A 23,613-nucleotide genomic window follows, 5' to 3' on the forward strand; every position below is an offset into this window, starting at 1 on the left:
GCCATTGGACATGTCTCTAAGCCAGTCAACAAACATAACTAAATCAGGAAGGACTGTAAGATATTTGGGAGTTTGCTTATTCAAAAATGTACTTATGTGGCACACTTGTCAATTGTATGGTGTTTGTAGGACTCTTGCATCACTAGCCAGCCTGCGAGGTGTTGGTTTGTCAGGAGACATCCATGTACAGCAATTAGAAAATAAGGAACCCTTTTTTTAACAGCAGAGTTGCCCAGATGAGGTGCCAGGAGCACATGTCGCTCCCAAAAGTTTTTTTCCCCCTGAGAACCACTGCATTTTCCTAAACTTATCAAATTTATTGTGGCAGAAGACTTTCCTACTTAAGTTAACTAGCTTAACTTTATCTTGCTTTAATTTTAATAAATTTGTAAATAGAACCAGATCCTGTTTAATTTTTGTCCTAACCTCTTCCATTATGTTTTGGAAGATGGACTCTGACATGCCACACTGAGATAGGATTGCCATGTCTGGGCTGCAGAAGAATGCCCTTTCTATATCCCTTTGCTGCCGTCTGTGGGTTGCCAGGATTTTTGCAGCCCTGATATAGCAACCTTTGAGTAAGTTCATGTATGGCCCTCAATGCCTCCTTCTCCCCAAGTCATGTAGAGAATCAGATCACTATATTCCAGTACAGAGCACAATTCCATTTGGCTCCATTTCCTTTTGCTTTAGATGTGAGCCATGTCTGTCTGTCTGTCTATCTAACCTTCCTTCCTTCTACCCTATCACAACCAAATGACTCTTGGTGGCTTACAGGCTATACAAACAAAAGTTAAAACCAATCATAACATAAAACTCCACATGGTCACTCATGCCCTGGTCACCTGCTGGTTGGATTACTGCAATGCACTCTACATGGGGCTACCCTTGAAGAGTATCCGGAAGCTACAGCTGGTGCAGAATGCAGCAGCATGGACAGTTCTGAATGTGGCTAGGGTGGCACATATAACACCGCTATTATGCGAGCTGCATTGGCTGCTGGTTTGCTTCTGGGTCCAATTCAAGGTGTTGGTTATCACCTTTAAAGCCCTTCATGGCACAGGACCAGGTTATCTGAGGAGCCATCTCACCCCTGTTATATCAGCCCGCCCCACTCGGTCCAGCAGAAGGGGCATGTTGCAGACCCCACCAGTCAAGGAATTTTGACTGGTGAGATCTAGGAAGAGGGCCTTTTCTGCTGTGACCCCCGCTCTGTGGAACAATCTGTCTCCCAAGGTCTGGTGTGCCCCCACTCTCATGGCCTTCAGGAAAAGGGTGAAATCCTGGCTATGCCAGAAGGCCTGGGGGCTGGATGGGGGCTCGCACCAGTGGAGGTGGCTTGTGGGGTAATTGACTTTGCCCCCCCCCCCCCGTTGAATGTTTTTAGTATTTATGCATAGGGTTTGTTTTTACAGTTGATTTTTAATGGATTAATTAATTGTAATTATTTATGGGGTATTTTTAATTGTTTATGGGTTTTTGATTTTAATTGTGAGCTGCCCAGAGTCACCCGTTGGGGGAGATGGGCAGCATACAAATTTAATAAACAAATAAACAAATAAATAAATGTTGATAATGATAACTTCTATAGTCTGGGCAGGGCGCAGAAAATTGGCATTATACGCTTGCAGTGGTGAGTGCCAGTAAGCACATGGGGTGCTGCATTTTGGAACAGTTGCAGTGTCTGAGTAGTCTTTAAGGGCAGCCCCATAAAAAGCACAATGCTGTAGTCAGCTTGGATGGTGATGAGGGCATGAATTACTGTAGCCAGGCCCTCTTGCCCCAGGTAGTGCCACAATTGGCATACCAACTGTAGCTGGGCATAGCTTGAGCAGGAGCCATGAGTCCAGAAGGACCCCCAAATCACGTATCTGCTCTTTCATCGATAGTGCCTACCCATCAAGGAACCCTGGTGGCAATGGAAAATCCCAATGGACAAACAGCAACTCCACCTAACTAGGGTTCAACTTCAGCCTGTTCTGTCCCATCTGAACTCTTATAGTCTCATGCACTAGGAAAGGATTCCAGCAGCATCTCCCTTACAGCACAGGATAATGGGTCCATTTAGATTTAAAAAGCAGGACGGAGAGAAATGATGCCTGCCTCACCCCATATATCATCACTGGGCCAATCTCCCCTCCCCCATTGTCACAGACTGAAACTGCGCACTGAGGGAGGAATTGACCCATTGCAAAACAATGTCTCCATTCCCATTCCCTACAGGTTGTCCAATAAGATACCATGGTGGGTGGTATCCAATTCAACAGTGGTTTTATCCATGTGAGCTTTCTTATTAAATTTATTTTTTTCCCCTTGGGAGTAAAAGAAATATCTGATTTTCTGAGAGTTTCCTCCAAAGTGGTAACATTGGTATAAACATGCTGATGGTGTCATGCACATGCATATTACTGCACACCCCTCCCCAGAAATTTGGTTCCATGTGCATAGAGCTCAGCTATGACTCCAGTTCTCTGAATCCTGCAATATAGTAGTATTCTTTTGCAAATTACATGATCCTTCAAAATGGTGTGCTATTTCTCAGTTTCTACAGAGAGTTTCAATGAAGAATAAGGTGCTAACATCCATGAGTTTTTGACTTTGTGCCTACAAAAGCAATTGTCGCTGATTCCTTGATCTATTGAGCTGTCACTCAAGTGTAGAATCTCATATAACTGCCTTTCTACGTGAGGGAAGTCTGGTGTTTGACTCATCATAAAACCAAGCACTAGCAGTCAGAGAAATCTGAATGTCAACTCAGAGAATTATGAATTTTGGCATCACTGCAGTGTTAGGGAATGTTGCAAGATGAATTGTCTTCTGAGAAGAGGAAATATCAACGATAGAAACTAGGAAATCTCTGCACACAAACATGTCTTTCTTTAGTCAAGTGAACTTCTTTCCATCGGGTGAGGCCAAGCACACAGCCTCCATGTGTTTATTACTAAAAGAGCAATTATAGTAGGGAGGCCATCTTGTAAGCATCTTTGGTAAAGTGGGCCAATTTGGTGGGCATGTGTACACAGCACATTTAAACCACTCTGGACAGTACATGTGCATTGTCTTGTTATCCCACTCTTACATATCTTTTTAACCACTATGAACACCCCTAAAGTTAAGCTTTATGAATGTAGAAGGATGACTATTTTGAGCTAGTGGTAACTGGAATTTCACATCATTTTGGTACAGCATGCTTAACTCCAGAGGAGCTGCCAACATTGGTTGAGAAACCATGCAGGATGAGGATATAGACATGGCAGATACAGTACATTGGTTTAATACATAGTGAGAACCACTTCAGAAGCTTACTTTTTCTTAGCCATCTCTCTAAACTCTCCTGCAGGCTTAAATACTGCTGCAAAAGTTCTCCGAATGATCGAAAACAAATCTTGGGGGAAATGGGGTGGGAGAGGGAGTTGGTGGTCTTAAGAATTCACTCCTTCAGCAGAACAGCATTCACCAACTTGAATGCCTTTATTGATTACAGCCCATTTTTGAGTGATTCCAAAATGTTTTCTTAAGGCCACAATCCAACACAGATTCACTCAGATAAAGCCACATTGAGTACTGAACTTTATTCTGAGTAAGTATGCACAGGACTGTACCATAAATTAATTGTATTGATTATTCCAAATTGGTTAATTCTGTTCACAACATTTCTTTGAATCAATTTTTGGGATAAAATAATTTAGTAAATACATGTGATATATTCCCAGGTGGCTGTCGACTTTCCATATTAAAACAGATCCCTCCCATACTGAGCAAATATCTGAATGCCTAAACTGATCATGAAGTTTTTGCCTTATGATTTTCCTCTGACTTTTCTTTTATCCTACAGAAGTAGTTGGAAACTGAAATTATATGCTCCATTACTCAGGAGTAGGCCTCTGAAATGAATGAAGATTACATCTCAGGAGGCACACACAAGACTACATTGTAAATCCTGACAGGTACTTTGCTGGCCTGCCTGACAAATGTATCAACAGGGGTTCCAAATAATGTCTTCACACAATCGCTCTGAAAATGCTAACAACACTCTGGATTTGCTTGTCAGCATTTCAGGCAACCGCCTCAGATGAAGTCTTGATTGCCCTTTCAAAGAATTATTCCTGGTCCAACAGAATGCAATTATTCCATTACAGATGCAGCAGGCCACTTATCCCAGTAGCTACTGACATGATACAGGAAAAGTGTGTAATCTGTGACTCTGGGGTTTCATATGGCCCTTGTTCTACTTTAATGAAGCCCTTGGCTTATGAACAGAAACTCTTTGCAAGTGTTAAATTCAAGAAAGAGGGAACAGGGAATCTGCAAAACAACAAAAGCCTTTGTCATCAGAAGGAGAAAGAAGGGGTGACCCCACCCACATTTGTTTATACCTTTCCACTGACTGCTTAACGCCCCCCTCATCCCACATGGCATGCTTCTTCCAGCAGATTCCCTCTGAAGTAATTTAGCCTTTCCAAATAAAATGTTGCCTACCTCAAGACATAATATAAAACTGAATATCATTTCTGAACTCTGTGCTACATGGATGCTATAGCTTCATTATGATCGTCATTAGCTTCTACTGCTCATAGCTTCAAAGGAAAGTGTATTGGAAGGATTGAAATTAGCAGGCAGAGGGACTTAAGAGCACAAGTTTATTAATTTTTAAAAAATGGAATCACGTTTGTTAAATAATCAATAGGTAACACCAGAAATGTAAAACATGCAAAGGTATGTGGATGAATCAATGGCTTTTATGTTAGGATATATATATACAAATATATATATACAAATATATATATATATATATATATATATATATATATATATATATAATTATAGTGGTTAGTTTTACTAGAGAAGAAAGGCAAATGTTTCACTCACTTTCACTAGTCTCATACTCCATTTCTACTTCTGTTTTTCCTCCTCTCCTTCTGGTTCTTCTATGCTCTTTAAAACAAATCCAAGGTTCGTTTCAATTTTAGATGAATAGCAATGGCTAAACTAGAATATGACATTTTTACAGATAGCAATCGGTATATTTTTAAAAACTTAACAAATAACAAAAAGCTCCATGAATGCAGCTTCATTTCATTTTTTATCATTTCTCTGGATAGTGCCCTCTCCATTGCGCGTGCGCGCACACACACACACATGTATATCAGGCAGTGAAACCATTCTGTCCACCTGAATTAGTTTAAAGACAATGTTTTCTCCAAGTCACAAGTCTGTATGACAAGCAGAGAACAAAGTTTAAGAGGAAGGAAGATACCCCTGCAAGGATAATGGCATCCTTCACAACAGAGAGTACATCCATCCATCATTTTGAATTTTCCTCCAGTACAGCTGAAGTCAGTGACAATTCAAATAAGGCAGTTCTTAGACAGAATATCTGCCAAACAAACACACAGCACCAAAACTGGAGAAGCTAAATTGGCACCCTGCCCACACCCCCACGCCCACCCCATATAGACTTGACTGAATCGGGTGAAAATTCTGTACAGGAGAAAAACATTCTATTTTTGCTCTTAGGGAACACATCTCACAGCAATAAAAATAAAATTAACAGGGTGGAAATAATTTGGCTGATCCCATAAGCATAAGAAACATATTGATTAGCATTTGCTGCTTTGAATTTTGTATGGCTACAGTTGCGGCAGAGGGGAAGGGATTGTAATATATTACAATTTAAAATGTTTCTGCCATAATACACACAAGATATTTTTCTCCCAACTGGAAAGGATTCTTCTACTTCACTATTCTGATAGACACTACCTTAGCATTGTTACTGTTTAAGGTGGAAATGAGTTGAAAGTGAGTACTTGTCTAAAAATAAGCCCCATTTAATTAAGTGGGGATTATTTCTGAGTAGAAATGTATAAGACTGTTCTCTCAAATATCATTTTCTGCTCAGAGGGAAAAGCAAGACATAAATCTAACTTATTTGAATGAAAGAAAAGACTGTTACACAAGCAGTCTTCGCTTACCAACCACAGTTGGGACTGGCAACTCTGTCACTAAGCCCCACAGTTGCTAAGCGAAAAATCATGTGACCACACTGGACTTATGATGTCACTTCCACTTCCATTGTTAAACGAATCACCATGGTTAAGTGAGACCTTCCGTGATCATGACTTGCAATTTCACTTCTGCATTCCCCATTAATTCAGCTTGTTGGAAGCCAGTTGTGAAGCTCACAAATGGTGATCACATGACTGGAGGACACTGCAATGGCTGTAAATGCAACGATTGTTGTAAAGCTGTTTTTTTAACCATCATAACTTTGAACGGTCACTAAATAAGGCAATTGGTAAGTGAGGACTATCTGTAATGACCAAAGCCAGCATACTATTTCAGTTCCATCCACAATAAAATGACTTGCTGAATGGAAATGAAAAAAAATGCAATTTTTACTGTTTATGTGCTGTGACCATCTCACCAGCAATTAGCTTCAGCCTTAGCTTGCATGTCCCATGGACTTGGGTTAGCAGAAGTCCTGTCAAGTGCCTCCACTCTGCTCTTTGAATGGCAAACTCATCGTTTAGCTGTAGATACTCTCCTCACTCCTTTCGGTGGGATGTGAAATCGAACAAGGGCACTGTCCATTGCTTCCTATGGGATACATTTCAGACATGCAACCAAACAGAGAGGACACCTCTGCTGAAAACAAGTTGTACTTTCTAATATCTACATTTTAAAAATGTGTAGCTAACTCTTAAAACTCTACATATGCAGATCAACACACGTAAGTCAGAGATGGACAGAAAACAATTTTGGAATAATAGCCCATAACAGTGAAATTGTGTCAATAAGGAAGTCTGTCAGAGTTCATTTCAGTCGATGCTGTTGTTGAAATTCTGAAGTACAAGCTATTTTATGCAACATTCAAGTGGGAATGATATGTGAGACTAGGCTGAAGCTGCCATAACCTAAAGATGAAGCAGGCACGTAAGCAGAGAGGACAAAAGCCAGGAAACTTATCTATGAGATCCCTTCAGGGAGGTAGATAAGATGGAAGCAAGTCTTAAGGAAAAAACAAAGGACCTGAACCAGAAAAAGGAAGTTGGGCCTGAGCACATGGAAACCCTCACCCCAATCCCATCAACTTGTAAATCAACCCAGCAAGGACTTTTGGGGATAAAAGGGGTCCCAAAGCCCGCCCACGCGGAGTCTTCTGAGTCACCTTTAGATCCAGACTTGGTGGTTTCGTCCCTCTAGCTAGTGCCTGGCAGTCTAGTTGGGAAGGACATGGGTAAGTGTGGATGAGCGTGTGTGTGTGTGTGTGTATGAGAAAGAGCAAATGTACCTTGCAACCAGTAAAGTTTTGCTGTTACTTTAAATTCACTGGGTCTCCGTGTATTACAATTGTGCCTCAGTGTTCGGTTGGAAGTGATTTGTGTGTATCCCCAATTATTTCCCCGCTGTTGACCAGGGCTGTGTGTCTGTCTGCTCCAGCCGCACCTATCTGGAAAACCCAGGTAGAAAGCAAGGGGGGCTGACAAGATCCGCGTGCCTCAACAGGCTGTGAGTGTGTGAGTGAGTGGCCATAAGCCGAACCTGGGAGCAGCGTAACAGATACTGAACGTTTTTAGTTCTTAAAGTCACAGATAAAAGTATCGTGTTATGAAACTGAAGATAGTCCATACCTTTGCTGAAATATTTCCTTCTTATTGACTTTATCAGTAAAAAAAGTGTGATAGAAAGTTTATGAATACCTAAACTGTTTTTTACATGCATGCCCAGGGTAAAAAAAAAAAAAAAAAGCCATGTAGTAATTCTTTGCAAAGACAAAAAACTTTTGCCTGACATTTGCTGGACTCCACTTTGCACCCAGCTTTCAGGGTGAGGATAAACAATTAGTCATAAATTTCCTAATGTTTTTTCACTGTTTATTGCAGAGAATATAAATGGAGGGAATACACTTACTGCAAAGAACCCCATTCTATGCAGTCAGGCGTCTATGTTTTATCAATAGCCACCTCATGTAACATGAGTGTATTACAGTTATATAATAACTGCATAATTACAAAACTATAACAGATAGTTTATACTATTCTGCATAATCTTTTCAACCAGAAACTGGCAGTCTATTCTGTTTGTATCCATGAAATTAAATATCACAGGCACCTACTAGTCAGCGATAACTGATCATACAACCAGCTTCTTTCCTACTGTACCTCCCAAAGCTTCTCATCATTGGGAGATCCTCTGGAACAGATCTGATTAATGAAGTGCAACAGAAGGAGAGCAAGGGAAAGTCCTCATGCATGACGTTTGATGCTCACCTGACCTTTGATGTAGCCCACCAATTCCTTAAAATAAAAAATGAATAAGGGCTATTTCTTCAGACTCTCTACCAATCTGAAATATCTCTTTCCTGAAACTGGCAGTATGTCAGTTAAAGCGTCAAAAATTATGGTTAATTTATAGATGGTAAAATCTTCTTCAACTTCACTTTGATTTGTGGAGACTTCATGGACCTGCCCATATCGTTTTCTTGGCAACAGAAAGTGGTTTCCTGACTTTGGGAATGTTTTGGCTTCCCAACCTGGCTTATGTCCTTGGAATTCTCTGGAAGCCTCCCATCAACTAACCTCTTTAACTTCAGAGCTTAGACATGATCAGCCATTACTGCAACCTATTGAGACATTTATTAATGTAGAAACATGAATCATCTTGGACGCCCATCTTTACTTCTTGACTTTATAAGGTCTGCCCTAACATTTAAAATACAATTTGGTAAATTAAAAACATAGTATATATACACACACACATACAAATTAAAACTGACTGTAGACCTTGTAATTAGTCCTGCTCTTTCAAAAGTATTCAAAGTGCTTCTTCATAACAGTAGGTCCAGAAAATCAAAATAAAAGTTCTATAATATTCTTCCCAAACATAATGAATGACAAAGCTTAGCAAAAATAAAAAAGGGAAAAAACCAACATGGGGAAAAAATTAGCAACCAGAGCAAAAATAGGAAACCTAGAAAATAAATCCTCCAAGGACTGCTAAGAAGAAAACTGGAAATTTGGGTTCCAGAGTAATTGTTCTTATTTGCAGAGTAGCACTGCTACACTTGCAGATCGTAATTATTTTGTTTTGTTTCCATCCTTTTTAAGATCTGGATTTTGAGCAGATTGCTGTACATGGTCAGTTGCTGCAATTTTCAACAAATATCTTTTTTTCCTCACATATTATTATGTTCAAGAGCATAAGTTGCACTGATTCAATCATAGCTTAAATGGAAGACTGATACAATTGCTTGAATGATTCTATACATATACATATTCATGTGGACAACATCTGTTATGAAGGATGGGTGAATCTGTCAATTTCTTTTTCTTATTTTTGCAAATATGTGAAGCTTGGTTTATTGAACTTATTTTAACATTTGCATGAAAATGGGTGTATATTTAGGTACTCATTTCTCCAAACATACACACTTCGTTTGCAATTTACCTTATACAATTATTGCAAATGATTTCCCCAAATATCATGCATTTTTGTTTTTTATTTCCATGTATTTTGGCAAATTACATTGTAACATTTGAATTGCAAATTTCAGGTAGTAACAAGAAGGTAGGCAGAATGATAGGTAGGATAAATTGAGCCCATGGAATGGGAGAAATCAGCTCATACCTACAAAAGCATTAGATTCTTCTGTTGGGAAAGCAATTAGTGTAAATATGAAAAAAACCATAATAAGAATTTTTGCAAACTATTCATTGTGACTGTAAGTATAAGGAAATTTGTCTTAAAAGGACAAATATAAAGACACCATCATGTTTGTGTTCTTTTCATTGTTATACATTTTTGTGTTGTTTAAGTGTTGTTAGCTGCCCAGAGTTATGAATTTGATATAGGTGGCCATATACATTGAAATACCAGTTCTTTTCACATGTTTACTGCTCATTTTTAAAATGTCACATCTCTTTATACTATTTTCCACACGTACACACTAAATTAAAGTTATGTATAAAGTTACTTATACATGTTATTTTACAGAGTCCACAATTCCTGGCTCAGCAACTAAGAGGACTTAAATGAAATAATTAAATTATGGTTTGGATTTTATTTTTTATCTCACTCTAAAAGGCAGAGGAAAAAAAATAAATAGGAAGTCCTTAAAAATGTTTTTTAAAAATAAGGCAGTACCAAAATATTGCATACAACTGGTATGTGAATCTATATACGATTAAATAAACATATTTTGGTGTTTTATGTATGATTTACATACATAAATCTAAACAGGCAAGTTATAATTCAGTGTTGTGATTAAAATATTCAACAGAAAATCCATTAGACAGGGCATGTGTGCATACACCAAAACAGAGCAGAAAGTAGAATTATAGACACCCTCAAGTCTATCTAGAAGTTATGATTCTAGATAAAAAGTCTTCAGAGCACAGGAAACTGACTTATAAATCAGAGCAAAGTCCATCTAGCTTCAGCATCATGTTTCCAACAATAGTCCATCCAGATATTCCAAAAACCTCAGATACAGCACAAGTAATACCATCTTCTCCTGATCTGAGCCCCAGGAGAGCAAACAGCAGCATCTAGCTGACCCTGGCTAATTTGAACAAGGGAAGCAGGGTTGGACTAACAGGAAGTCTCAGGGCTGTAGAAAGGAAGGAAATGAGGAAGTTGAAATTAACAGAAACAGACAAGTCACTTCCATACTGCTGTAAACAACTGCATGGTTATATCCATTGGAGTTGGGTGGCTTATACATTCAGGTAGATAATTAGATAGATGATAGATAGATAGATAGATAGATAGATAGATAGATAGATAGATAGATAGATAGATAGATAGATATTGGTAGTTCACCTCAGGGAAGATTACTTTACTGTATATTAAGGATTAAGAAGCACACCATCTCCCTCTGTTACCTGTCTGAGAGTAATGCAGCCAAAGAGGCACCACCCATACAAAAGTGTGGCTTAGGGAATTCCAGATTTGTAGCACATATTAAAAAATATTATAAAAAAATAATAAAGGGCAACAGACAAACGAAACAAAACACCTGGAGATGGAGCGTGCTCTGTAGCTACAGATTACTGGCTGACAGGGGCAAAGACTGGAGTAGGGAATAGAATCAAGCGATTAGAATCCTAAATATGGACACTCAAAATTTTGTTATGATTTTCACTTGTTAATTGTCTAATTAAAAGCCATCTACATTAGAGTAGTATTCAAAGTTAATCATTTATGGTGTTTGTTTTTCAAACTGAGCACCAGTGACATTTTACATCAGCCTGCCCCACTAGATTTGGCAGAGAGGGCATGCTGCGCATATCATCGGCCAGGGACTTACATTTAGTGGTCCCAGGCTGTGGACCTTCTCTTCCACGGTGCCCGCCTTATGGAATATTCTCTCCCCCGCTGCCCCAACTTTAGGTTAGCTCCAGGCCTCCTGAAGTTCTGGAAGTCCCTCAAGACCTGGCTATGTCACCAGCCCTGGAGCTCCCAGGGTACCGGAGATATGTGTAGATGGCTCCACTACTGAGGTGGACATAGTCATTCTTTCTCTGCCCAGGGTTTGTATATTTTTTCTTAACAATATTTAACTTTTAAATACTGATTTTACATTATATATGATTGTTTATATATGCATTGTTTTTTATCTGATTGTTGTATGCCACCCAGAGTCACTTTTTGTGAGATGGGCGGCCATATAAATTTGATAAATAAATAAATAAAATAATAATTTAGAGAGTCTCTGACTCTTACAGATTATGGGCAGCTTACAGTTTAAAATTAAGAACAATACCACAAAAGAAAATAATGTGTGAGCAGCTCAAAGACAGACATGTAAATAAAAAAAAATCCAACAGGGGATCAACCACCATACTGCCTGGAGGTAGTATTTACAACTAATGTACTTGAATTCTCCAACACTGATAAATCTAACCATCATTAAATTGATTATTTCTTTAAAAATTAAATTCTTTGCACTTTGGCACTGGTTTAGAAGAGGAATTAAATCTAGAAAACCCAAATCAAAACAAACAAGGCATTTGAGGTAATAGTGCCAAAGCGCAAATATTACAGTGAAAGAATTAATATATAACCTAAAATACATATACTATGCAAAACAGTTACAATTTTATCTCACATTAGCCAAAAAGAACTAATATATCTTTACAGGTTCCTTTCCTTAAAGAAACAGATGAATATTTAAATGTGTACATTTGAATAGGTTTACTGTAAACAGATGCTTCTGTCACTACACGCATCATATTCCTACATTATTTTATAGTTGATACTGGTTTATTGTATTCAGTACGGAATGCATCAATGGGTCAGTATTATTGCTAGGAAATGTGCATGTTTGCAGAACACTAAAGCCTATAACAATATATATTATTATTTATTTAAAATATTTCTATAATGCCATTATCTCCAAAGTGTGTACCAGTTTACAGTGCATTGCAGATGACATAAAATGGACTCTAATATATGAAGCAAAACAAGTCAAACATAAAAACATACAAATTGTTGTTAAGATGTTGGACTACAACTGGGGAGACCCAAGTACAAGGCCATCCTTGGGCATGGAAACTCACTGAGTAAGTAACTTTGGGCCACTGACTCTCTCTCAAGATTGTTCTGGGGAAAAATTGCCTTGACCTCCAGGAAGAAAGGTAGGATATAAATCCTATGAATGAATGAATGAATGAATGAATGAATGAATGAATGAATGATCAAATGATGTTATTTCTGTATTCTGTTTCATAGCAAGAGATAAGTATTCCAAATGTACATGTACATGTATCTCTAAAGTATATCTGCCTCTCTACTCAACAGAAAGATGCAGATATACAAGAATTAAATTTTGGATATTATTTAAATTCATGGAAGGTTTTGATAGACAATAAATCCCAGAGATACTATAGTGTAGGAAGCTACTTTAAAGTCTGAAGAAGATAAGCTTGATTGTTCTTTTTCAATAAAACAAGCAGTTACAATCCATGAAATTGCCTTTGTTTATAGCGTCCCACTAAACCATGGAAGAACTTGTCAGAACTTATAAACCTGAAAGAAATAAATGTCATGAGAATATATATTTTGGTTACTTACATGCATTTAATGTTGTGTTATTATAACTATATTATTACTATCAGGTGTTATACATTTATTTGCCTGATCTACAGGATTTATGGCAATCAAGACAGTGATATTTCTTCATCTTGTATTTAAAATGTGTTTGGAAAGGCAGGACATCTCTTACAGACAGCTCTCTGTGGCCTAATCCTGTCACCAAGGTCATCTTTGCAGAATTCTATTTGTATTTAGCTTACTGATTCATGCTGCCAGATGGCACAAGATGAAGCACAGGCGCTCAACACAATGGTTGACCTATTTAGTCAGCCCAATAATCTGCTGCTTAATAGTTGGTGGGAGCATAATTTAAACAATGAACTTTCCTTACCTACCCTAATGTACTTGTACACTGAATGATGGATTCCAGTGCAAATATGCAAATTCAATGAAAATATTTTTATTTTTTGCTATATTAATTTAAGGACTGAAGAAGGCACAACATTCTTCCTCATTATCTCGAGGACAGCGCTCTTGAAATGAATTATAAGTCAGCTGGGTATAGGTAGAATTCTTAGATATGTTGGCATTTTGTCTTCCTAACAAGGAAGATAAGAGAAAAAAAGATGAGTACAAAGTATATTTTGGGTTTTCTAGGATTCATTATCCATCTACAAAACTAGTCTTTCAATGAGGTCAAGACTATTTTTAAGGGTAGCACAGGGACCAAACTCAGCTCATGCTCTGAATTCCAAAAGTAGCCGATGTACTACTCCTGTGAACAATGCCATTTTAAAAAAGTCAAATCATGGCCTCAAGAACTCACATACGTCATCAAGTCACTGTGAAACCATTATGGTTGTAGAAAGACATGCCTGCAAACGGCCGAGGAAAGGTCATAGCATAGTGGTACAATACATACTTTGTAAGCTCAGTCCTAGATACAAGTCACAAAATTGCCAATTCTCAGGAATGAAGCTCGAAATGGGATTTTGCCTGACATACTAAAAAGAACTGCAACTGATCCAGCAATAGCTTAAAGAAATGTCATTAAAAATCATGACAGAGCTGTTGTTAGATATAAAATAGAATTGATTCATCAATGCAACAATATTTATGTCACACTTATTTGGGAGGGTGGCCCCTGTTAAGTCAGTAATTATCATTCTATCTTCTGCATTTCACTTCCTTCTGTGACCTCATTATTTACTGTCCTCACCCATCCCCATCTCCTCATGAGAGAGAGAGAGAGAGAGAGAGAGAGAGAGAGAGAGAGAGAGAGAGAATGTGATCAATATACCCAACGGACTCCAGGCCTAGCAGGCTCAGCAGGCCCCAGCCAGCCCCGTACGGTGTGGCGAACTCCAGCAGGCCCTGATGCAAGGCGGCTGTCCGACTGTGGAGGAAGACCCCTCAGTTTTGGAGGAACAGTTGGGCAACAGGGGGGGTGCCGGACGGCATCCCAATTGACTCTTGTTTTCAAGAGGGGCGAACTGGGGCTTCAGGATCTAGCCACCCCTATTTAATCCCGCCCAGTGCCAGTGCAGAACAGTGCAGAGCTGTGGGGTCCCTCCGGTGTGTATCTGGGACTCCCTCTGGGTAGTGAGAGTCTGGGGGGAGTCTAGGAGTGTATGGGGATGTGAGGGTCCACCTGCTGGGTGAGAGCCAGGAGGTCTGAGTGTATGGGATGCCTGCCCTGCCGACTAGTGAGAGAGGTCGTGCAGGGGGGCAGTGTGTGATTGTGGTGTGAGATTGGTGGGGGGATGGGTCCCAGCCAGCGCCGAGAGCATGAGCTGGTGTATGGGCGGGATCTCCCCTCACCTGGAAGTGTTTGGTTTTGAATGTGGATGCCTGACTGGATGGAGGGAACTTTGCCCCAGACCAGGAACTCCGAGGGCCTGGGATTGGAGGTATTTGGGCCTGGCACCCCCGGGGATGATGCGGTGGGCTACATTATCGACGTGGTGATGGGTAGGGGATGATATGGCGGGAGCAGGAGGGCAGGCCATCTTCGGGGAAGACGCCCCCGGTGTGTGCTACCGGTTGCATGTTCCGGCCCTCCTTGCTCACTCCCAGGTCCTGACCAGCAGGCTCATAGGGGCCCTGGCCTCCGGCTGCTGCTGCTTAATGCCAGGCCAGTTAAAAACAAGGCCCCCATCATATGTGACTTGATCACTGAGGAGGGGGCAGACCTGGCATGTATCACCGAGACCTGGCTGGGCCCGAGGGGGGGGTGCCCCTCTTGGAAATGTGCCCAGCTGGGTTTATGGTGTGGCACCAGCTGAGATGCCAGGGCAGGGGAGGAGAGGTGGCTGTTGTCATCTGAGGGCCTTCAGGGGCATTGCTCCACAAGTTTCTGGCTGTGAGACACTGTTTCTTAGGTTGGGTGCCCATGAACAGTTGGGAGTGCTGCTACTGTACCAGCCTCCCTGCTGCGTGGCAGCCTCCCAGCCTGAGCTGCTGGAGGCCATCTCGGGGCTGGCGGTGGAGTTCCCCAGGTTTATGGTTCTGGGGGACTTCAACCTGCCATCCCTGGGATGGTCCTTGGAGGTGGCTTGGGAGTTCATGGCTACCATGGCAGCCATGGGCCTGTCTCAAATTGTGCGGGACCCAACCTGAGACAGTGGCCACATGCCGGATTTAGTTTTCTTGTCTGAGCAATGGCAAAGTGATCTGAGGGGAGATGTGCAGCTTTCCCTGCTGTCATGGTCAGATCACGCCCTGGTGATCCTGAGTTTCTCCTATGCCACCTCCCTCCGCAGGGAGGCAGGACCCATGCGATTGGTCCGCCCCCAGCGCCTGATGGACCCATCAGGGTTCCAGAGGGAGTTGGGGAGCATTCCCGTGGACCTGCTGCATGGTCCAGCGGAGGCCCTGGCTGCTGCTTGGAATAGGGAGGCAGCTGGGGCCTTGGACAGGATCACGCCTATGCGACCTCTCTTGCCACATCGGCCATGACACTCCCTGTGGTTTACGGAGGAGTTGAGGGTGCTGAAGAGGGTTAAGAGACGTCTAGAGCACCGCTGGAGGAAGACACGGACTGAATCCGACCGAACACGTTAGAGCCGCTATTAAGGCCTACATTGTGGCGATAAGAGCGGCGAAGCGCCAATACTTCTCCGCCCTTATCGCGTCCGCAGAGTGCCACCTGGCAGCCCTGTTTGGGATCACTAAATCCCTCCTTGGTAGGAGGGAGCTGGAGATTCATTTGCAAGGCCGCATGGAGGAATTTTCAGAGCACCTGCAGGATAAAATTGTGCGGATTCATTCCAAGTTGGACTCCGAGTGTGCTGCAGGGTCTGGAGAGATACCAGGGGATCATTCTTGCCCAGTTATCTGGGAACGGTTTGATCCTGTTGTTCCTGAGGAAGTGGACAGGATCCTCCAGACTGTGAGGGCCACCACTTGTCATCTGGACCCATGTCCCTCCTGGCTGGTGAAAGCAGCTCGAGAGGTGACATGTGATTGGATCCAGGCGATAGTTAATACATCCTTGCAGGAGAGAGTGTTTCCAGCACCCTTTAAAGAGGCGTTGGTGCACACCCTCCTCAAGAAGCCCTCCCTGGATCCTACCGTACTAGACAATTTTCGTCCAGTCTCCCACCTCCCCTTCTTGGGGAAGGTGGTTGAGAAAGTGGTGGCATCACAACTCCAAAGGGTCCTGGAGGAAACGGATTATCTGGACCCTTATCAGTCAGGTTTCAGGCCCGCTTATGGAACAGAAACGGCATTGGTCGCACTTATGGATGATCTCTGGTGGGAGCGGGATGGTGGAAGTGCGACCATCCTTCCTCTCCTTGATCTCTCAGCGGCTTTCGATACCATCGACCATGGTATCCTATTGGGATGGCTCAGGGATTTGGGGGTGGGTGGCACAGTTCTGTGCTGGTTCACCTCCTTTCTTCGGGGCCAGTCCCAGTTGGTGGTGATAGGGAGTGAGAGGTCCGATCCTCGGCCCCTCCTCTGTGGGGTGCTGCAGGGTTCAGTTCTTTCTCCGCTCCTTTTCAACATCTACATGAAACCGCTGGGTGAGATCATCCGTCATCATGGGATGAGGTATCATCAGTATGCTGATGATACTCAATTATATATCTCCATCCCTGGTGAGGTAAGTGATGCCATGACTGCCCTCTCGCGATGCCTGGAGGCTGTGAGGGTCTGGATGGGGAACAACAGGCTCCAGCTGAACCCTGGTAAGATGGACTGGCTGTGGGTTAATGGCTCCTCTGTATCCAGGATGTTGTCATCATTGGTGCTGGATGGGGTAGCACTGCCCCAGACAGACCCAGTGCATAATTTGAGGGTCCTCCTGGACTCATGGCTCCTGCTCAAAGAGGTGGCAGCCACAGCCAGGAGGGCTTTTGCACAGCTTTGGGTTGTGCACCAGTTACGCCCCTTCCTGGATGGGGATGCCCTTCAAACGGTCACTCATGCCCTTATCTCCTAGACAGACTACTGGAATGCGCTCTACATGGGGCTACCCTTGAAGAGTATCCGGAAGCTTCAGCTGGTCCAGAATGCAGCTGCACGAGCTATTTTTGGGGTCTGAAGAAGGACCCATATAACACCTTTGCTCCGTGAGCTACATTGGGTACCAGTTTGCTTCCGGGTCCAATTCAAGGTGTTGGTTATCACCTTTAAAGCCCTACATGGCACGGAGCCAGGCTACCTGAGGGACCGCCTCGCCCCCATGATTTCAACCCGTCCCACCCGATCTCACAGAGAGGGCATGCTCCGGACCCCCTAGGCAAAAGAACTCTGACTAGTGGGGTCCAGAAGGCGGGCCTTCTCTGCTGTAGCCCCCGGCCTTTGGAACATCTTGCCCTCGGAGGTGAGACAGGCCCCCTCACTCCCAGCCTTTCAGAGGGATTTGAAGACCTGGCTCTGCCACCTGGCCTGGGGCGGGGAGGGAGGTTGTCAGAAATGGGGTTGGCTAGCCCCCTAGAGGCCTAGTGTGGCTTCCATCAGCCTCTTGGATTTTTTCTCTTCTTTCCATCTGTGTAGATGTGTTTGTCTTTTTATAAATTTTAATCAAGTATTTATTGTTTTAACTTGATGTAAACCACCCAGGGTCCCCCATTGCGGAGAGATGGGCGGGGATAAGTCTATGTATAAATAAATTAAAAAATACTTCTTAATTGGGATATGGCCCCATGTATCTAATACTGCATAGTCTATGAAAGGTTACGCTATCATAACTTTGTATTCCTCTTTAAGTTGCCACAGAATGTTGTATTACATTTGCTGCAATCAATTGGCAGACGACTTCCTAGAGATTGAAAACTGTTCATTGCCTTATCAGTCAAAGAAGCTATTTTGATGTGGTATGAGGCAGTTTTATATCTTATTATTTACACTTTACCAAGTCAGATATCATTCGTGTATAGCAGTCAAAAAGTCCTGATAAGCATATTGAGTTTTGCTTTACTGAGTTATAAAAATTGATGATAGAAGTTGCATCACAACTCTACAATGCAAGGCCTGTGCTCAGCTAGATCACGGGTGAGAAATCTGTAGTCCTCCAGATATTGTCAAATTGCAGCAATATTTGTAACATTTACCCAACCCTGAGCTATATGTTGATGTGGTTCTTTTTCTCACTTGAATGGCAGAAAGTTTTTTATAGTGGCCAAAACAGGCCTGGAATTTTGTCGACTGTGATAGAAACCATACACAAAGAAGAGGGAAACCATTTCCCCAAAGAAGCTGTAGTTTTGGAACTTGTGAAAACTTCCATCTCTTTGCCTCACAGACTGCTCTTCTTTTGATTGATTCTTGTTTTTAGTATTTTTCAGTGCTCTCTAATGGAAACAAAATAATGTTTATTTTGCTGAACAGGAGACTGCAGAGAAAGGAATGTAATTCTAAGTACAGCTTCAGATAAAATGTCAGTGGAGAAAAGGAAAACATGATTGATGCCAACTTTCAAGTAAGAGAATGACAATTCAAAATATTTTGTATGCACATGCCGTAGCTACTAATTTTCTTCTCCATTCAACTTAGCTACTAATTGCCATTGTCAAAAATAAATTTTAAAAATCTCATGCCAGTCTTAGTAAATCTGAAGCAAGTTAACACCATGAAAATGTGGATAGGAGGAAAAATTACACTGTTGTTGTTCTTTTTGTATGCAATTTGTTTCAGCAACAGAGATATGACATTTAAATTAATGTGCAATTTACCATGAAAAAACAGTAGTCTTTTGGAAACTCCAAATCTGCTCTAAGCAAAGTGCTTGCCAAGAAAGGAAGACAATCATTATGGATTGCTTTCTTTAAAATGCTGAATTCAAAGAGTGATATTGAGTAATTAAATGCTTGTGAATTCTGATATAAACTAAACTGATCCATACCTTCCAGGACTAATGTGGAAGTCAGAACTAAGGCTGTAATCCCCTTCCTCAGTATTTCCCAGTTAAGACGATAAGAAGAAATAAATCCAATTTAATTCAATGGATTCAGATATAAGTACAGGTGCATAAGGGTACACATTCTGTTATCCATCATTTTCTACATTTCCTGATTGTTCAAATACCTCAAAATATGTTTAAATGTCTTTATAAATCTGTAATATAAGAAGGAATATATTTATGTAGAATGTCACTGAACCTTGTGGCTCTGTAGCAAAAGTAGGTTTCTGGAAACATTTAGAAATGTGCATTTTGAGAAGAAGTATGAGTAAATGCAGGTGTAAATATATAAATATCTTGCCAAGCTGATTTCTTCACTTAATTGCTTAAAAGGAAGAAATCACAACTGAGAAAACAGTGGATGGGGAAAGAATTAAGAACCTCTATCTTCTATAAACCCTCCAGGTTTCCACTAAAGAAGAATAAAAAGATCAGGAGACATTGCAGCAAATATAGTTTAAAGACTTGAAAATTATCAGCATTTTCTACTCTAATAAAGCACAAAAATACAAAATACAGATACAGAATTTACACTATTCTCTCTTTTTTCTACCTAAAGATGCTACAAATCAGGAAGGTGCTTAACCAATCTCTTGAAGTCTATATATAAGTTGCCCTTTTGGGGAAATGGGCAGCATATAAATTAAACAAACAAACAAACAAATAACTCGAAGCTTTCAGTCTTGTTAATTTTAATGGGAAATCTAATACTACATATGGACACAGGACAGGACTCAGAAGATTAGAATAAACAGGCAAAAAAAAAAAAAGAGCTCAAAATCTAGGTGAAATTTTATAGGAAGTTCAATGTAGAACTTGCTCCCTTCCAAATTTAAAAATGATAGGAAAAAACCCTGTTCAAACCAAGTTTCAAGTTAATGCCACAACATACTTCAGCAAGAGAGCAAAGGAATTAATATTCTCCATCATATCTCTAGGCTCTTGATCACCAGAAGTTAGGATGAATGACTGAGGACACCCCCTTTTATATGTATCTGCTACTACATACATACATACAGGAAAAGAAGTTAAGGCTATTCATCTCAGTCACTGTAACTTAAAATACCACGTAGATATTATTTTCATCTTTACAAAGAAACATTCAGGACATGCAGAAGGGGGGTTGGGATGGGTCCTTTTTAAAGTTCTTTTTGAGCAACTTGCTGACCACTTGGGACTATGAAATAAGACTTCAGCTTTTCTAAGGATTTCTACAGATAAGGAAATTAGATAAAATGTTTCCTACTTATTACAGTATATTAAAGTAGAATGTCAATGAAGAACTTATTAGCATTCTATGCCAAAAATTGAAATAGTTTACCATGTAATACATATATATACTGTATTGTTTTCAATATGAACATGCCAAGAAGTAGGGAATTGCTATTTGGTTTCCATACAGCCTTATACTCAATGCGGACTTTTGGTTTTGGTATCTTTATGAGCTTACCCTTCTAGATTCTTGGAACATATGTTCCTTTCCCTTTCTACCATATTTTGCTTCTGCCAAAGCAACACAAAAATAAGTGTATTAGGTACTTTTGTGTATACAATCTCTCTGTTTCCAACGGCTATTGTTGTTGTTGTTGCTGTTTAATAGAAGTCAATCTTTCATGTGATAAATATTGCAGTTTTGTATATTTGGTAAATATTGCAGTTTTGCATGTTATCCTAAGATGATAAAACACAGGCCATTTATTGAACACATTTTTCATTTAGGCTGCTTTCATTTTATTTCTTCATAATTATTTAGAAATGGAATCATTAGCTTGTCACATATGAAACAGAGCTAGCAAATGTCTTGATGGAACTTTGATCAAAGGGACTTCCTATTAAGTAAATGGATTTAGAATTGCAGCCTTTTGGCAATTAGGTCTATCTGTTTTTCCTCATAGCAATTAATATGACAATATGTGGTTATTAATGTCCTGCTGCTACTGATATGTTCAGAGTGGCATATACCATCTATTATTTTAAAGTAATTTTAAAAATGTAATACAAATAAGCAATAATATAAAACAGATGGTATATTAACAAAGTAAAAACCACCATACCATGACCTCAAAGTACACACTAAACTCCACTGAAATGTATTGTTAGTTTCAGAAGACCGTGATTTGGTTTTGGATCTCAGTCAGGGAAAGCCAAGGCATCACAACAGAAAAGGCCTGGCTGGCGTACATGTCTTGCAAATATCTAAGAGTGGTGCAGAACCTGCTTTAGATATCGATCAGAGCTGGCCATCGTTAAAATAATCTGAGTATCAGCATCCTGAAAGATCATCACCAGCACTTTAAATTAGACCTGTAACCAAACAGGGAGCTGACCAAGGATCAGAGGCATAAAGTTCAACTTCCTAAACAGACAAAGGTTTGATAGTAGTTGTATTTTCAATGAATACATTCTTTCTGACCATCTTCAAATGTTTCTGTACAGTATCTTGTAACACTGTATCTTGAAAGTAATTGAAGTAATTGAGATCATAGTGAGAAAATAATGGCCCCCATAATTCTACAGCCTTATTTGTTTTGTCCACAATAGGAGAGATCAAAATCAATGAATGATATAAAATCACCAATTGCAGAAATGTAGACTATGGCCCTATGGGAGGCAGCATTTGAGTTTCAGTTTAACTTTCATTTGTTTTGCACAGGAGAATAGCTATAAACCTTCTCTGGCTAGTTCTGGGAAGATTTCTCATTCCCACACCATGGCTAAATCCAGTTTCTTACCCTTGGGGAGGTAGCATCAGCATCAGCAGTGACCATAATCATTCCTGGCAAATATCTCATAATTCTGTCTCCTTTGGATCACTGACATCACTATGATATCACAGTCACCAGATTCTGTGGGCCCTTTGACACAGTCAGCAGCTTTACTTTTGTTACCCTCAACAGCAACTTTTTTACTGCTTCAACAGTAAAGCAGTACTTTACTCCCCCCTTGCCCTCTGCCGCTCCCTGTAGTGCAGCAGTGAGGAAAGATAAAAAAGGCCATCCTGCTGGTCAATAACAGAATGCAAAAATCAGGAATCCAGCCAGCATCATGTCATATTTTCCCCCATTGTATTTACTTTTACAATTGGGGGGAGGGGCAGTGACCATGCAGAAGAAAACAGTAAAACTATTCCTCCAATTACATCAAAAGAGTGGCAGGGAGAGGGAAGGAAGAGATGGTAGCAAGGTCCTATGCCACCTTGGCTTTGGGAGGAGGGCAGAGAGAAACCTAGGAGCCATAACATAAACAAATCTGGCCATAGAAAACTGTTTGCTCTCTTCTCTAGAGAAAATGTTGCAAAACTTTCCAGCAGCAGCTATGATTATTATGCTATCAAAAGTCTACTCCCTCTCTTTCAGATAGAGTAAACCTGTAAGAGGTCACAATGGCCAATTGTGTTCCTTCAGCTGGGCAGCATCAGTATGAGTTCACAATATCCCCTCCTCCTTTCCAGACTGGGCAGAACAGGCTAAGTCATAATGGCCAGACCTCTGGGTCAACAGAGACAGCAGCACCCTATGGGCACAATGTCTCTTCCTCTCTTGCTGAGGCAGTAGTCAATTTCCTCCTCCTCAATAGAACACATGCAGGAGTTTTAGTCAGTCCCTCATGGAGAGGGGCATTAGCCTCCAAGCCATACTGACTCTCTCACTGTCTCTCACTGAACTGGGCAGGGAAGCAGCAGCTCAAGAAGAGATGGAAAGCAGGGACATCATGTACAAGAAACTTTGATTTAGGAAGATGGACTGGCACCAGAAGAGCAGAAATAATGAAGGTTTGGAAGCCACTTTAATGGAACAAAGCACTGTCCAGGCAGATTCAGACAGAGTTTGAGAGATAAACTGCTAATCTGTAGGCAAGCAGAAGAATAGCTGGCTCTGGCATGCCAACCTTGATAGAGTGGGCATTCATCTTTCAAAAAAGTGCCCCACGGAACAGACAAGAAGCAACATCACAGAGTAACAGGAGATGTGCAGGTAAACACTGGGGAATGAGACTGGCACTGTTGAGCACTCCAGGACACTGGGATTTACTTGTACCAATCCTATGACATTTTGGATAGTCATTCTGATAGATGTGGAACCCAAGATTAACTGCTGTTGTTCTAGTCAGTATGCAGAGGCCTATTAGAAACAGAAGGGCATATCTGTATAACCTTCCCTTTAAAAATA

At 40.9% G+C, this 23,613-nt stretch overlaps 1 protein-coding gene across 7 annotated transcripts in view; it reads right to left on the bottom strand.

The window, feature by feature from the left end:
- Positions 1 to 23,613, bottom strand: part of PLCB1 (phospholipase C beta 1) — a 454,738-nt gene that overhangs the window by 26,004 nt on the left and 405,121 nt on the right. For 2 of the 7 annotated variants that reach the window (XM_088134722.1, XM_088134729.1), the window contains exon 32: positions 4,870 to 4,935. The exons of 4 other annotated variants lie outside the window; for them this stretch is intronic. In XM_088134722.1, coding sequence (XP_087990848.1) covers positions 4,894 to 4,935 — 42 coding nt within the window. In that variant the 3' untranslated portion in view covers positions 4,870 to 4,893. Of the gene's footprint in view, positions 1 to 4,869; positions 4,936 to 6,424; positions 6,598 to 23,613 lie in introns of those variants that run through there. One more of the 7 variants, XR_015795036.1, reaches the window with a different exon arrangement.

This window comes from Python bivittatus, unplaced genomic scaffold, assembly GCF_059951505.1.
Source record: "Python bivittatus isolate LINGU-HERP-01145 unplaced genomic scaffold, Pbiv_v1 ctg000020_np1212, whole genome shotgun sequence".
NCBI classification, from domain to species: Eukaryota; Metazoa; Chordata; class Lepidosauria; order Squamata; family Pythonidae; genus Python; species Python bivittatus.